General features: G+C 47.9%; 1 protein-coding gene across 1 annotated transcript; it reads left to right on the top strand.

Annotated features, from left to right (window-relative positions):
* Nucleotides 1-2,332: 2,332 nt before the first annotated feature.
* TMEM212 (transmembrane protein 212) lies at nt 2,333-9,694 on the top strand (the record flags this gene model as incomplete). Its single annotated transcript, XM_054205275.1, is given in 4 exon segments — nt 2,333-2,395; nt 7,588-7,732; nt 7,735-7,911; nt 9,558-9,694. Coding segments are annotated over 4 exon segments (522 nt in total), but the record flags the coding sequence as incomplete, so codon positions are not given.
* Between the last annotated feature and the right edge of the window lie 4,651 nt (nt 9,695-14,345).

Raw genomic sequence — 14,345 nt, 5'->3', positions numbered from 1 at the left:
AGTAAAATAACATCCTTTGGGTTTTCTCAAACAAAACAAAACTCATGAATGGCTGCTTTCCAAATCCAGCTCTGTCTTGCAACACCCCGTGAACAGATTTTTTGCCACGTTTAAGTTTATTACATGATCTAATTAGCATGACTGTGTAGGTGCGTGGAATGCACTGGGGGAGAGGAAAAATACAAGTGTACAAAATGCTGTTATACAATTTGCTACGGGGACAGAGACCCGCATCATTCTCCAGATGCTTTTTTTTTTCCCAACAGGATTTTTGGGAGCGAGGAGTTGGGCAAGGAAAAAGAAAGGGCATTCAAGTCCATAGCAGGGGAAATGGCGAGAGCGGGAGAGACTGAATGCCACCTGATTTTTGGGACTTAAAAATGTAATTACAACTTAGAAAGGTATTCATTCTACACTCACGTTTGTTGCTTTTGTCTCCGGGTAAAACTCAGTAAAATTCAATGCACGACTCAAAGCAGGGGCTGCAAACTTGTCAGCTACGCTGCGAGGCTCGCTCCTCATCTGAAAATGAAATACGACTTCTAATTAATAGGAAGAAAATACAGATTGTTAGCCACCCCGGCCATGAGAAAGGCATTAGGGTGTCTACTGGAAACACGCTCTGCTCCGCGTTGTTGAGATGTTCACGCTGCCCTGACCAAACTAGATGGGAAGCTGAGTAACATAAAGCTTTGGGGCTCTCTTTCTTCCTTCTGCATGCACGAAATGACATTTTAGAGTTACGTGTGATCTTTCAGAGCCTTTAAAGGGGTCAGGCACATCTGGCAGGCCGATCTTCTCCTTCAGGAACATGAAGTCATCCTCCAGTTTGTGTTCCCGAGTCAAGAATGTGTAATTTTCCACGTGTCGCTTTACTGACTTGCACATTAAACAGAGATTAATATTAATTTCATAGAAGACTGGGCACATTTAAGGAAATTGCAAGCCCTGCTAATTGTGTTTTAATTAAACTCGAACAGCGTTTGATGAAGAGGGCTGATGTTACTGGAATAAACACGCTCCACACAGCCTGCTGCGCTGCGCCATAAATCAGTTCAGTGCCAAATCCCCCCCATTTCCCCGAGGGGGTGAATTGGGCATTAGAGCATCATCGAAGGCGTGAGTTCAATGGTAAAATTGCCACTTGTTAGAAGCGCCATTCTGCTTTCCCCCTGCCGTGCACAGGGGACGTTGTCATTGCGGTGGCCTGAGGAGCCACCACCGCGGGAGCTGGCTTACCCCAAAGCGCAACCGTCCCATCTGAGTCTCCTGTAGGAGGAATTGGGATGTGTCCTGGGGTACGTGGAGGGTACCCAATGCCACCCTGGCCGGTGGCAGCACTCCAGCGGGGAGGCCGCAGGTCTGAGATGGGTTTGGTGGTTATCAGCAGCGTGCCCCGGGGATTGCACGTGATAAAAGTACACAGCACAATTGCTTTGCCTCCTGCCATCAAAATGTTTGCTGTGGCAGGAAGGGAGAAACAGGGCTCCAGCCTGATGAGCAGTGGGAGGCTCCCTGCCCTAATCCCTTTGAAATCAAAGGCCTTTCCCCCTTCACGCCCGGGAACAGATCCTGGGAGCGACCTCCAGCCCCCAAAGCGCCTCTCAAAGCTCTCCGTGCCCTTATCTCTCGCATTTGGGGCAATCAAAGACACCAACAGCATTAGCTGCGCCATACACTAGATTTCAAATCACAGGCTGGAGCCTATTCCCTGCTACAAACACATCACACCAAGAATAACTCTCCCTGGGGAGAAGGTGGTCCCGCTCCGGAGGACGCAGCCGTGTCCTGCAGAGGCTGCTGGCAGCGAGGGGCAGGTCAGCGATGGAAACAACAACCCCGGCTGCTGTCAGCAACTTTCTGGCTCTCCCTGCCCCGGGAAGCGGTCCGTCCTCTTGGGAAGTGGGATGAAGGAGTAATTCAGAAATCACAGGATGGGCTTTCTGCAGCTGAAAGTGAAGGGCAGCAAGTCTGGGGAAAAAAAAAAAAAAAACAAAACAACAAACAAACCCCAACCTATTCCCAGGGGTGAAGTGGCCTTATTTACTACACTGTAATGCCTTCTGTTTCTGTAGGAACATCTGAAGATAAACAGAATATAGTGCTTCATCGTGCCAGGTAAACAGCTCCCACATGCCATGGCTACGGTCTCTAAGGAGCTTCAGTTTATTATGAACCGCCTCTGCCTCAGCTTTAGCTACAAACCCTCGCTGTCCATCCGGCGGGGAGAGGCTCACAATGAAAGTGAAAGCCTTGTATGAAGTTACCAGAGGGAAACTTATTACCTTTGGGATTATAAACTCCCCCCCTCCCCCTTTTTTTTTTTTTTTCTTATAAGCCCTGGTTTGTTGGATGGCGTATTTGCCTTGCCAGTCCCATTTGGAATGGAGCTTTGGTAGGCAGAACAAAAGTGTTATCAAAGAAAAGATGTTAGTGATGCTACAGAGACTTTGAAAAGTCAACTACGTCTGAATTATTTATTTCCTAGCTCCTGTGAACTCTCTTTAAGCAGAGAAATGCTTGGAATTACATGAAACTAAAGCGAGAGGCTCCCTAGAGGCTCTTGGTAAGTTTTACATTTGCAGTAAATATTGCTATATTGATTACCATCATGACCTACTGATTTTTAATTTCCCTTTACAGAGAAATCCCAAACTTTCTCGTTCTGAACGAAATTTGGATTGTTAAAAGGGTATAAATGTAAATTAACATCCCCAGGGTTATGCTGGTATAATGGAGATCATTGGTTAGCTCTTCCCCTTGGTTCATTTCCTAAGCTTTTGCATTTCCAAAGGGATGTTGTAAGTGATGCAACAAGACAAGTACTCCAGGCTTTGCAGAGCAAAAGCTCAGGTAGGTGCGGGGCCATGAAATCCTCATCCTCCTCCCTGGGACCCGGTGTCTCCTCACGGAAACCTGGGGTCTCCCGACAGAAACCACCTGGTCGCACAATGTAAAAGCCGATGAGGTTTTCTGGGACGAGGTCCTGTAGCTGCCAGGGTTAAGAGGCGCTGGTGGCCCTGTGGCAGCAGGTGAAGCACTTGAGGAAGCTGAGTCAAAATTGGGGTTGGAGAAGGGCGAGTCCTCTCCCCCTCACCCCAATGGTTGGAGAGGAAGATCTCCAGGGGACTCCTACCTGCGGTTTTCCAGTGGACTGGGTAGTATCGTGATTTGGATGGTAATGATTTAGCCATGGTAAACCATATACCAGTTTGTTCTTTTCTTTTTAACCCAAAAGGAGAGAGAAAGTTTTTTCACGGCACTGTCATTTCTGATGTCCTCATACCAAGGATTTGACTAGAGTAGTTTATGGCTTTCCTAGCCTTCCATCAACCTTGGCATGTTTATTTTTCTCCAAACATCGCTGTTTGCAGCACGCCAACAAGAACTGAAGATCTTTTAACACTGATATTTGTTTACCAGAGACATCAAAGCCTTTTTTTCCCCCCCCCCCACAAGCCTTCTCTGAGTCGGTACAATCTGCAAAACCAAGGTGCGCTTTGTGGAGAGCAAAATAAAACCACAGAGCACTGAAGATACAGATATTTTCTTATCTGAGATTCTAAGTTTAGCTCTGCTTCATCCCTCATTCTTCAGCTTCTCAAACTGTTTGTTCCTATCCAAGAGCCCTGCAGTTTCGGCAGACCTTCCTATTGCCTGGATGGAAGAACACAACTGCGAGCGTGGACAATAGTGGTGACAGCAGCTAATCTAAAACCAGTATTTTGTGGCATCTACGGCCAGATGTATTTCCTCGTTTCGCTTTGACGGTCGAGATGCTACGCTGTGCTAATAGGAAGTGACACTCAATTTTTTTGCATTAGGTCCTGTCAGCTTTTGGTTCAGACCCAGGCTGTGGGTGCTGGGCAATACGCAGTGGTGGAAGTGACAGATGTTGGCAGCAAATTAAATAAGATCAGCTGAAAACAACATCCTAAGAAACACCAGGGCATCCTTTTTATGGATTTCCTAGTTGTGCTGAGGTTACTTTAGGGCCAATTGGACTCCCACTCCTTACAGCATAAACAGGATTATTCCTTGTATAGAACATAAGGCAGTGTAAATGTCACCGTTTGTGTAGCATTGGTATTTCCAGTCATACTTCAAGTATTGCCTCAGCCCAAACATGCATCCCACCATTCAGAGCTTAGCGGCAGTCTGCAGAGAGCATTAAGCATTGGCAGCGCATAAAAAGAAGAGCCTCTGTGGTGGAAAATCTAAAGTCTCTCCATGGAGGAGGACCTACTACCTACAGAGCAGCTCCCTCAGGAGCTATTCCACCGGTCAGCTGTGGCACGGACGGCAGAGAATATGAGAGCAACAAAGCAGGACAGGGCAAGGACTGACCAAGAGGGGTTTTATTCCACAAGGAAGCAACTCACCCCAAGCTGTGTTGGCTGGAGGTTACAGAGCAGGCAAACGCCAGCGGCCTTCCGGGAATCGGGACGTGCAAGGTCAGCGAGGCAGATCCGCGTGGACAAAGTACAGGTAATGAGAAATGCTGACTACGTCTGTTGGGGAGGGATGGTGTGTTAAGGGAATTTTCAGCAACGTGCAGCTTTTTAATCCCCTGGCTGCGGGTGTAGTTCACCCCGTCACAGCAGGGGAAGAGATGCTGCATCACCTGGTGCTCGTGGCAGCTTTGGGGACCTGGCACAAGGCTGGTGAAGGAGACCCACGCAGGAGGGGCTGGGTGGCAAGAAGATGTGCTGTTCAGCAGCTCTTAACCCTGAGAACACCACGAGGAGATGCAAAGGGGAAGCAGTACAAACCTTTTCCAGGCTTCACACCAGGCGGAGAGGCTGTGAGTCCGTGGGACGCAGCAGCTTTGGCCACTTCCCTTGTCTTTGGGTGCTGCTTGAGCCTGGGGGTGGCATCTGGCTCAGCAAGGCAGGGCTCAACATCCCAGGGGTGAGGGAGAAAAGGAGCAACTGTTCCCAGTTTCCAGGGTCCCCAAGGGTTGGGAGCAGGGACACGGCTCCCTCGGTGACGCAGCCAGGCTGCCCCTCCAGTCCCAGCACCCAGGTGTCTCCTGCAGAGCACTTTTCAGAGTCTTGCCTTAAGAAACAAAATGGCAGAACCTTCAAAAAAAAAAAAAGTTTTAAGCACATTCAACTTTGGGATAGAGCATAAAATTTCTTGCCAGAGAATTTAAAACAAACTGGAAACTGATCATCTACTCATTTAAACGATGTGCCTGGAGCTAAACCAGCAAGGCTGAATAATCTCTGCACTGCTTTCATCCTTCTTCAATTTTTTCTTTGTTCCATCAGCCACATGTGCATTAAGTGTAAATTGAAGGGCTCTTAGCTAGAAAAGCAGATTGTGAAAAGGGCCTGGCCCTCATCTTATAATTCAGCTTCAGTATTACAATTACTCTTAATAACACTCTAATTTTGTTGTATTATTTATTCTGGCTAGAACCCTCTAGGATCCCTTGAAGCCTTTTTTTTTTTTTTCCTGGTGGATTTAGCCAACATCCACTCATGAATCCAGATGTTTCTGCTTTTATCCACGGGAATTTTATGGTATGGATATGCCAAGATTGCAACTTCAGGCTAAGCCTCAAGACAAGTATTTTTCAAATTCCGTAAATCAAAAATGGAAAGTGCCACGAAAAACCCAGGCCTTACTGCATTTAGCGTGCCAGAATGGAAATCGAACCACAGGACAATATCGCTCAAGGTTCTGGATATGCGTCGATACAGTCTGCTACGTCGCAAGAGAGATTGCAGCCCAGATCGTGCTATTTTCTGTGTTCTCGGACACAGGCTCTTGCCTTCAGCACATCTTCAGCTCTTCTTCCCATTCACCAGCCTGAAGTTAGGAGCAAAGATACATGTGGGTCCAAGATGCTCACACTGGGGGGGAGGAAAAAAAAAAAAAAAGATTACTCACAGCAAGCCGGAGTCACTGCTGGTGTATTTAAATCAATGAAAACGCGCCTGTGTATGTCAGCTCCCCATCGTCAACTCGGACACTCTCCCCAGCCAGAACTGGTTCTGAAATAAGGGGGGGGTGACGAAATGCACCCCGCCCTGACGGGGACCTGGTGAAGAACACCGTGCTTCTGACAGCACTTCGGAAGAAGAACCAAATCCAAACTCATTCCTTGTCCAGAGTGACAAGAGCAGCATGAAGCGGGCATTAAAATAACCTTAATAACCGTCTTTTTTGTGCTGCCTGGGGTTTCCTTTGGGCGCTCCTAGTCGTGGCGTCCTGGGTTTCTTCCCTGCTCCCTGTTTTCAGCGTGAAGATCGCAACTAAAGTGACCGTGCAGTGGTGGCCAGCACCGGCGCGGTGCCTTGGATGGTGTCCTCTGTTGGGGACGGCCGTGTCCTAAGCGCCCCAAGATAGCTCAGGAGCATGAGAATGGCAAACGCAGGAGATGCACGGTTATCGCTGGCCTCTTGTCAACAAACAGCAGCCACCGCCTGTGGCCGCGCTGTGCACAAGAAGGAGGCGACGTTACACCTGAGCCCACAAAAGGTGAATTTTAGATTTTTTTTTTCCTCCAGGACGCTCCCACTGGCCCTGAATGCGCGCCAGCAGGGCCCTGGTCCTGCCTCTGCTGCGCACCATCCCTCTTTTTTAAAGCCACCTCTGCGCTGCGGGCCGGGGAGGGACGCGGAGCGGTTATCCCAGCCTGGCGGAGGAGGAGAGCCCCTTCCGCTCCCCAAGAGGCTCAGGCGCAGCGGCGAGTTATTGCTTGCTCTGACAGCATTAGCTCTTTACCTGCAGAGTTTGTTGGATCAAAGGAAATTTAAATTATTCCTAAAAGCGCTTCTAAGGCTTCCCCTAGCACGGAAAAGCCTCTCAGCTGGCACAGAGGATGGAGCTGGCTCCATAGCAAACCCCTGCGGGGCAGGGATGTGCTGGGACAAGACGGGGATGAGAGAGCCGGGGAGCGGGCGCCCGGGGCTGAGCACCCGGCAGCCAGGGTGACAAGTCACGGAGTCCACACGGTGTCACAGGCGGGAGGCAGCAAGGGAGCAGCAGAGTTAATGAATCCAGCCGGAGTGCATTCGAAGGGGAAAGCACTTTTCTTGCTAATACCATGGATCAGATGCGCTGTGCAGGGCTTTCAGAGGGCGCATGTTAAATATCCCACTAGCACAGTAGTTCTGCCAGTTCCTATCGCGTTTTCTGTTTTATAATGAGGAAATTTGTTAGTATTCAAGTATGCAGTTTAAATTTTAAAGGCCACCCACTGTACTTATATGCTATACGACAAACTGCGTAAGCATACCTGTTCCAATTTATTCTTCTTGTATTTTTAGTGAAATATGGTTTCAATGACTTTGTCTTCCCTGTAAAAAAAAAAAATCCACATTTTTCTTTAATAAGTTCATGACATTCAAGCTACTAATTTTCCTTACCATCACATCCCTTTTTGGACACAGAATAAAGGATATTGAATATAAAAAAATAAGAGGTTTTTTTCCAAGTTGGAAATGAAGAAATACAAAAATACTGAGCTCTTAAGTTTTAAAAAGTTGGGTTGTTGTTTTTTGTTTTTCGTTTTTTTTTTTTAAATATCTCTCAGCAGGTCAGAAAAGTGATAAAATGCTTTTGTCTCCATTTCAGTGGGAGGCGAGTTTTGCCTTCGGCATACTGAGCATCACGGGTGCCTCAGTGCAATTTGCTGCTGCCATTGCGTCTCTTCTCCTTGGCCCACACCGCGGCTGCTCGCTTGCTGGGATCACTGGGACCAGCTACCTGGGCCAGGCAGCCTGTTCCCCTTTCCCTACGCTGACTTCCCAAACCCCCGCAGCGACCCGTCGCGTTACGAGCGGTACCACCACACCCTGCAAATACCGGACCTGGGCTTGAGTTCGGCCATATGCTGTGCATCTTTGGGTTTTGTGATGACTTTTGTGAGACTGCTCCAGTTTGGACACTTAAACATGAGCATCGGTCACGGCGGGGAGGGTGGATTGCCATCTGTAATGCCATTAACGGCAGCCAGGAGGGTGGCGTGGCTGCGCAAGGACAGGCAGAGCCTGAACGCACTCGCATCAGGATCAGTGGTGCCCCTGAAGCCACGTGCATCACTCCATTAAATCACTTTATAAACCACTAATTTGGCCCTTCATACCCATTACATCCCAGTGCTGTTTCAACTAAAGGGACACACCTTTAGCATACGTAGCCTGGGCCTCTAAATTTAAAGGCTAGGCAAACTTTTATGGACATTACACAATTTGCTTTTGACGTTTACAGAGAGCAGAACCTGAAGATTTGCCTTTCTGCTCTTCCTTACGGCTGCGCTGCCATTAATGGACAGAGCTGTTAAAACCTGTGCAGACGTGGATCTGTTACCTGAACAGCAAAAGAGGTGTGAAAAATCACGGCCGTCCAGCACGTAGCATCTCTGCTCCAGGTAGAGCCTTAGGCAGCAGCACCTCGACTGTGGGAGGACGAGAGGTGAGGGCAGGAGGATTGGGTTCAAGGAACCACCACTCCCGACCAGCTCCCGTATGAGGCACAACATCGATTTCCAGCCCCGACATACCTCCGGCCCACACGCCTTGGAGGGCTCGCTGCTGGTTCAGATATTCGCAAGTTTTGCCGTGATGAGGAAAATCTCACCTTCTGCACATCCAATCCCTTGGGGTTTGTTTTTTTTTACTTCCCTTTAACCTTTGTTTGGAGCCAGTCTCACATCCCTGAAAAAAATAACAGTGTTTCCATGACAACAGCCCAGCAGTAGACTCCTCCGGGGCATCTGAAGACTCAGAACACAGCCAGTGCTCCCTCCTGCTCCAGCATCACACCCCGTGGTACCACAGCCCCATCCTCTCGCCTCTCCCTCCTCTCCTGCTGGCGCAGCCTGCAAAATACTGTGGGCAGAGCTCTGTCTGCTGTGGCATCCCTGGCCTTTGCTGCATGATAAGTCCCGCTGCACAAGTGATGTACGAGCAGGCATCACACCACGGGACCCGCTTATAGGGCAGGAGAAAAGCCAAGAGAGTCTGCCGTCTAAAGGACTGGACGGCTGTCGGATTTTGGAGTTCTCTAAGCTTTTTATGTAAGATTCATAATTTTCATGTCCTCTCTGGTATTTTACAGAGGATATGAAGTGATCCTTTGTGATCCGCAATCACTGCTTTGCTTCCAATACGCAGCATTTCTCCTGCCCCGCTTCAGCTAAAGCCCTGCAACTGGTGAACCCTCAGGTCCCAACCCAGCAAAGCACACGCAGGGCCCCACCAAGACCAGAAGCGTCCCCAGAAGATCCTCTCCTCCAGCAGGGCAGGACACCAGCCCCTTGCAGGATCAGGCCCTGCTTGCCCAAGCATTTTCTCCCGCAGGCGGCACAGCCGGTACCTTGCCCAGAGACCGGCTCCAGCTGAGTGCCCAATTGATCCATCGCTCTTGAGATGGATCCAAAACCCCATCCCTTCCCCGCAGCACTTCTGTCTGCCCTCAGACCAAGATTTATGAGGGTTATCCATGGATGCGGCGGCAAGAAAAAGTCCAAAAGCTTTTGTTGCTGTGCCGCAAGCAGCACTAAACCAGCAAAATGCTCTTTGCATACCTGATCCTCGCTGAAGGGTTACGGGCGGGACACCCGAACGCAGACAGCGGCAGGCTCCGAAGCGGGACCCGAGGAGGCAGCGTGGATGCGTGCCAACCTGACAATGGGGTTTCGTTTAACAAGCGCAGATTTAAGTGTGGAAATCAAATATGAAACAGTCGTAGCCAGCATTGTCTGCATTCTTGGAGTGGCACTGAACTAGCAGAAAGAAAAGAACTGAGACACTGGCCCAGACATGCTCCAGCTGTCTGCGACTACCGCTTCCCTCCTCCACTGAATGTAACTATTCAGCTTGTTTTCATTTCATTATTGGATGTTATTTTTGCAACCTGGGAAAAGAATAAAAAAAAAGGGGGGGGGAAGTAGCCTTTAGAATGCTTTTGGGTTTATTTTTAAGAACTAGACCATTTCTTTCCTTTTTATCAGAGATAAAGCACAGACTTTTAAAAGTGCATGAGGCGTATGGTATTATTAGTTAAAGCATTTGTTTGTCAAATATGGTCCTTTATCTCAGAGGCAGCAGCACTTGTGCTGCTGTGGTAATTCACGTCAGTCGGACTCATTTAGCACTGAGCAACGTGCAATTAAATAGCCATATAAAACACCCACAGGGTGAGCAGCAGCTGCCTACAGGTAACCTTAAATTTCATGCACCCACTCGCCAAACGTTTCGGCTCTAGCCGTTCACATCCTCAATTGCACGTGGGAGCAGGGCAGGCCCTTCCCTCCCTCACCGTGGGCAGGTAAACAGGAGGCACTCCTGCACCGGGCGCAGCGCAAAGCAAGCTTTTAATGAGCTGGTTAAAAGCCTGATGCTGCAGATGGCTATTAACGGGAACGCTCCTCAACCCACCGCAGGGTCAGCCCTTCCCCGGCTTCCCTTCCCTCCTCTGCCCTCCCCTCAAGAGCACGGCTTATCCATTTTTAATGTTAGGAAGAATTCACGTCCCACAGATCTGATGGTAATTTATTTCCCCCTCTCTTTATGCTGGTTTTGCTTGACGGGGAGACGCCAGCATGCACCGCCCGTCCCGTCCCCCCCCACCCCGACCCCAGCTGGGGACACCCCACCCTGTGAAAAAGTCAAATACTTGCCAAACGCAAGGCCAGGGTTATATAGTTTCCCCACGGAGCATAGTGGGAATTCTCAGTTTGTGCTGGATTTCTCTGGAAAAATCTTCCCTCTGTTTTAATGCTGACACACTTCAGCGCAGCAAAAAAAATTTTCAACGGCACTTCAAGGGAAAAAAAAGCAGGATTCAGAGTGTTGCTCACCGTTTTCTTTATCTTCCTCTTCGGGACAAAGGCATATAAGCTGACCCAGGAGCTCTCTTCATATCAGCCTTTGTACACCTCTGCAGTATTCCTGGCAGGAGAAGGTCAGATAGGCTTTAATGTGAGTTGTCGTCTCTCCAAACATTTTTTTTCTAACATTCAAAGCAGGTCTATAATTCTAAATTTAGGTATTTTAAGCCCCAACTGAGATTTTTGAAGTGCACACGCAATAGCTGGTCCCTGCTTGCAGATCGTTGCTTCCTAACGAATGGCATCACTCTAAGGATTTGCATGGAGAAGTTTTAACCTTATTTCTACCTTGTTCCATCCAGTTCCGCAAGGCAAGAGCCCTTCCTACGTCCTGCTCCAGCATGGTCCTCCCCTGGGCTGGCCGGACCTGAGCATGGCACCCATCAGCGATACTGGAGACACCAAGCACGGCAACAGGCTCCCCAAGGCACCGAGCCAACCCTGCCAGGCAATCCGGGGGCCTGAGTAAGTTTTAAAGCAGACCAGAAGACGGGAAAGAACTTTTGGAATGTTTCTTGAAATTGTGTTCTTTCCATTTCATGGCATTCAAATTAGATCATTTCCTTTTCCATCCCGACTTTTTTTTTTTTTACCTTTTAGTACTTTTTAAACTTTTTTTAAATGAAAATTAATTCTCATACTAGAATCTAATTTCCATTCATTAAGGACAAGAGATGATCATTTCAAACGAGTTCCTCCAAATCCAGAAACGCTGAACATATGCTCAACACCAAGCTCACGAGCAACTCCGTTTACCTTAATGTGTGTGCTTATCTCTAGGCATGTGCTTAAGTGGTTTGTTGGCACAAGCTAGAGTGCTTATCCCTTTCCAGATGACCCTATTTAATATTTACCCGTATTAATCTGCTCAATAACTACAAACACCAGAAGAAAACCCCACCCCAAAACATCGAATTAGCTCTATACAGAGCTTTTCCAAATCTGATTTCTAGATTAGCCAGGAGGGTCAAGTTGTTCCATGCTCAAGGGCTGACCCCAAAGCCACGGGGATCAGTGGAAGGGTGTTGACCAATTACACCGGTTTAGGGATGGGATCCCCCGTGAGCAGAAACACCTTCCTGTTTTTGGCACCATGACTAAGAGGGATAACAAAGGCTCTACGCTGACGTTAAGAAAATTTGTTTTATGTATTGACGTCCTGTTAACCTCCAGCGCACTTAAAGGAAGCTGTCAATTTAATGGTTGCGTCAGAAAGATATGGCAGAACATGTATTGCTGGGCAACGAAGGAAATCTCCAAGCCTAACGTCAGCGTTAACACCTGCACAGGACAGCGCGGGCTGCAGGGCGCTCTGAACAGAGCATAAATGTAAAGAATCTGCCCTCAACAAGGAGAAAATTTTCAAATCAAAGCGATAGTAGCTGATACAGACTCCAGATATGGGCTTTGGTGTCTGCTTCCACCATGAAAGCTGTCCTCCAGCAGCAAAGCCTCTCTGGATCCTACCTGTCCTTCCAGTTGGATTTGATGCAAAATGGATGGATGAATCCTCACCTACCACTTGGGTAAGAGGCTGCACGCAGGGTCTTATCTCCCCCTGTTGTTCAGGGGTCTCAGCAGCCCTCAAGAACCAGAAAAGTTTATTTTGCTATTAAGTCTGAGCGGTGCCGTGATTTCACTGCAATTAAATTTGCCTGTGGGTGGTGTCCATTTCACTGCGACACCAAACTCGCATCGTGCATATATGCAAAGGCAAAAGCGGAAGGTAATGGTAAGACACTGCTCTAAAATGAGATGCTTGACCTAAAAATATAGAAGGCTATAAAAGCCCTGACTCAACAAAATACTTCAGCACGTACCTAGCAGCAGACAGGCAGACGACGCCGTTGCACTCAGCCTGACACGAGTGCTGTAACTAGCATTAATGATAATCAGGTTTCGTTACAAGTTGGATGGGATCTGAATTACGACTGTGCTGTAAAACCACATTTTTAAATCTGTGAATGCCAGCACATCACTTCAAGTGACGAAGCTACAGTCTTTCCATTGCCTGCTCAGACACTGGCTTATAGCTTATATATAGCTCTCTCTCTATATATATAGCTTATAGTTACACCAGAAAACACCGTAGTTTACAAAAGCAAAGTAGAAAGATTATTTGGGCTCTTACATTACTTTTAAGAAGAAAACCTTTATCTTTGTGTGTCAGGCTGGCGCTCACGCTGGAGTCCCAGCACACTGACCCACGTTTGATGCTTCTACAGATCTGAGCACTGACCTTCCAAGCGTGAGACCATGGACTTGTGTCCTTGACTCCTGCAACTCACAGCATTGCTCCAAACATCGCTCCTGATTGTGGGTCACTCTTGACTTTGACTCGTTTTCTGTTCGACAGCCCACCACCTCCGTTCACCCGGTCTCCCCATCTGCCTCCTGCACAGTCCTTTCCCAGACTCTACTCCACAATCTTCATTCAACCTGTGGCTCGGGGTCAGCATAATCCTTTGTCCTGCTGCTTACACTTTTCATCCACTAGCTCCTAACGAGAAATAGAAAGGAAAGTTCCTTGCAGCTTCAGCCAACCTAACCTCCTAAGGCCTTTCTGCCCAGAGAGACAATAACCATGGTTCACGCCAAGATACTATCTCTTCCAGACGAGGGAAGTCTGGCAACCCTGATAGCTAATGACCTACGTAAGCCTGTGTTACAATTTCACTTTCCATAATTCAACTACAGTTTCTAAACTGTGTGGAAATGCTATACGGTATTTATGGAAACATTAAGGTTACTTAGATTTTGGGAACAGTAATGCTGTTTTTCAGTGGTCTTGGTTAACCACAGTCTTGAACTATCCCATTCGTGTGATAAAGCTTAGAGGTGCTTAGAGACATTTCTACCAAAATAGAAAGGAAGAATTTTGTGAGGCATTTTAGAAACCCAAAAATCACTCCTGGGCACAGGTTCCACCTCTCGTCTGGCCGCAGTTGGTGCAGGTGTCCATCTGCAGGCAGAGCCGACAGCAGAATTAAAACCTAAACCTATAATCATTAGTCAGGCAAAATTACAGTGGGTGACGGTGTGCTCAGCGGAACTGGGTGCTTTACGGCAGGCAATCAGCACACTCCTGCCCGATAACCTTTTTAATCTCTTGGGTTTCTAGTCAGCAGTTCTGCTCGTGTGGGCAGCAAGCGTTCAAAAGCTATTTTCTCTGTAAGTGTTATAACTTCTATTTCAGTTCAGCACACTTCCTTATTGAACTGTCATTGTCCGCAAACTGAGTTCTCCGAGTAATTAATACTGCGGGGGCTCTAACGAAGATGCCATGTAAGATTTTGCTCCAGGTGACATTACCAGTCTGCCACCCTTCTCCAGCCCTGCAAAAATACGATGCCTCCTTAGCAGGACAAATCAGGATTTAAACCGTGCTACAGCACTGACACACAGGTTAGTCTGCTTGTTTGAAAAAAAAAAAATAACTTTAGCACCAGATGTGTAATTCTAGACAATAAAATCCTCTGTTTATCAAGTCAGAAGGAAA

Source organism: Rissa tridactyla, chromosome 6 (assembly GCF_028500815.1).
Source record: "Rissa tridactyla isolate bRisTri1 chromosome 6, bRisTri1.patW.cur.20221130, whole genome shotgun sequence".
NCBI classification, from domain to species: Eukaryota; Metazoa; Chordata; class Aves; order Charadriiformes; family Laridae; genus Rissa; species Rissa tridactyla.
This window is presented reverse-complemented; position numbering and strand designations above follow the sequence as displayed.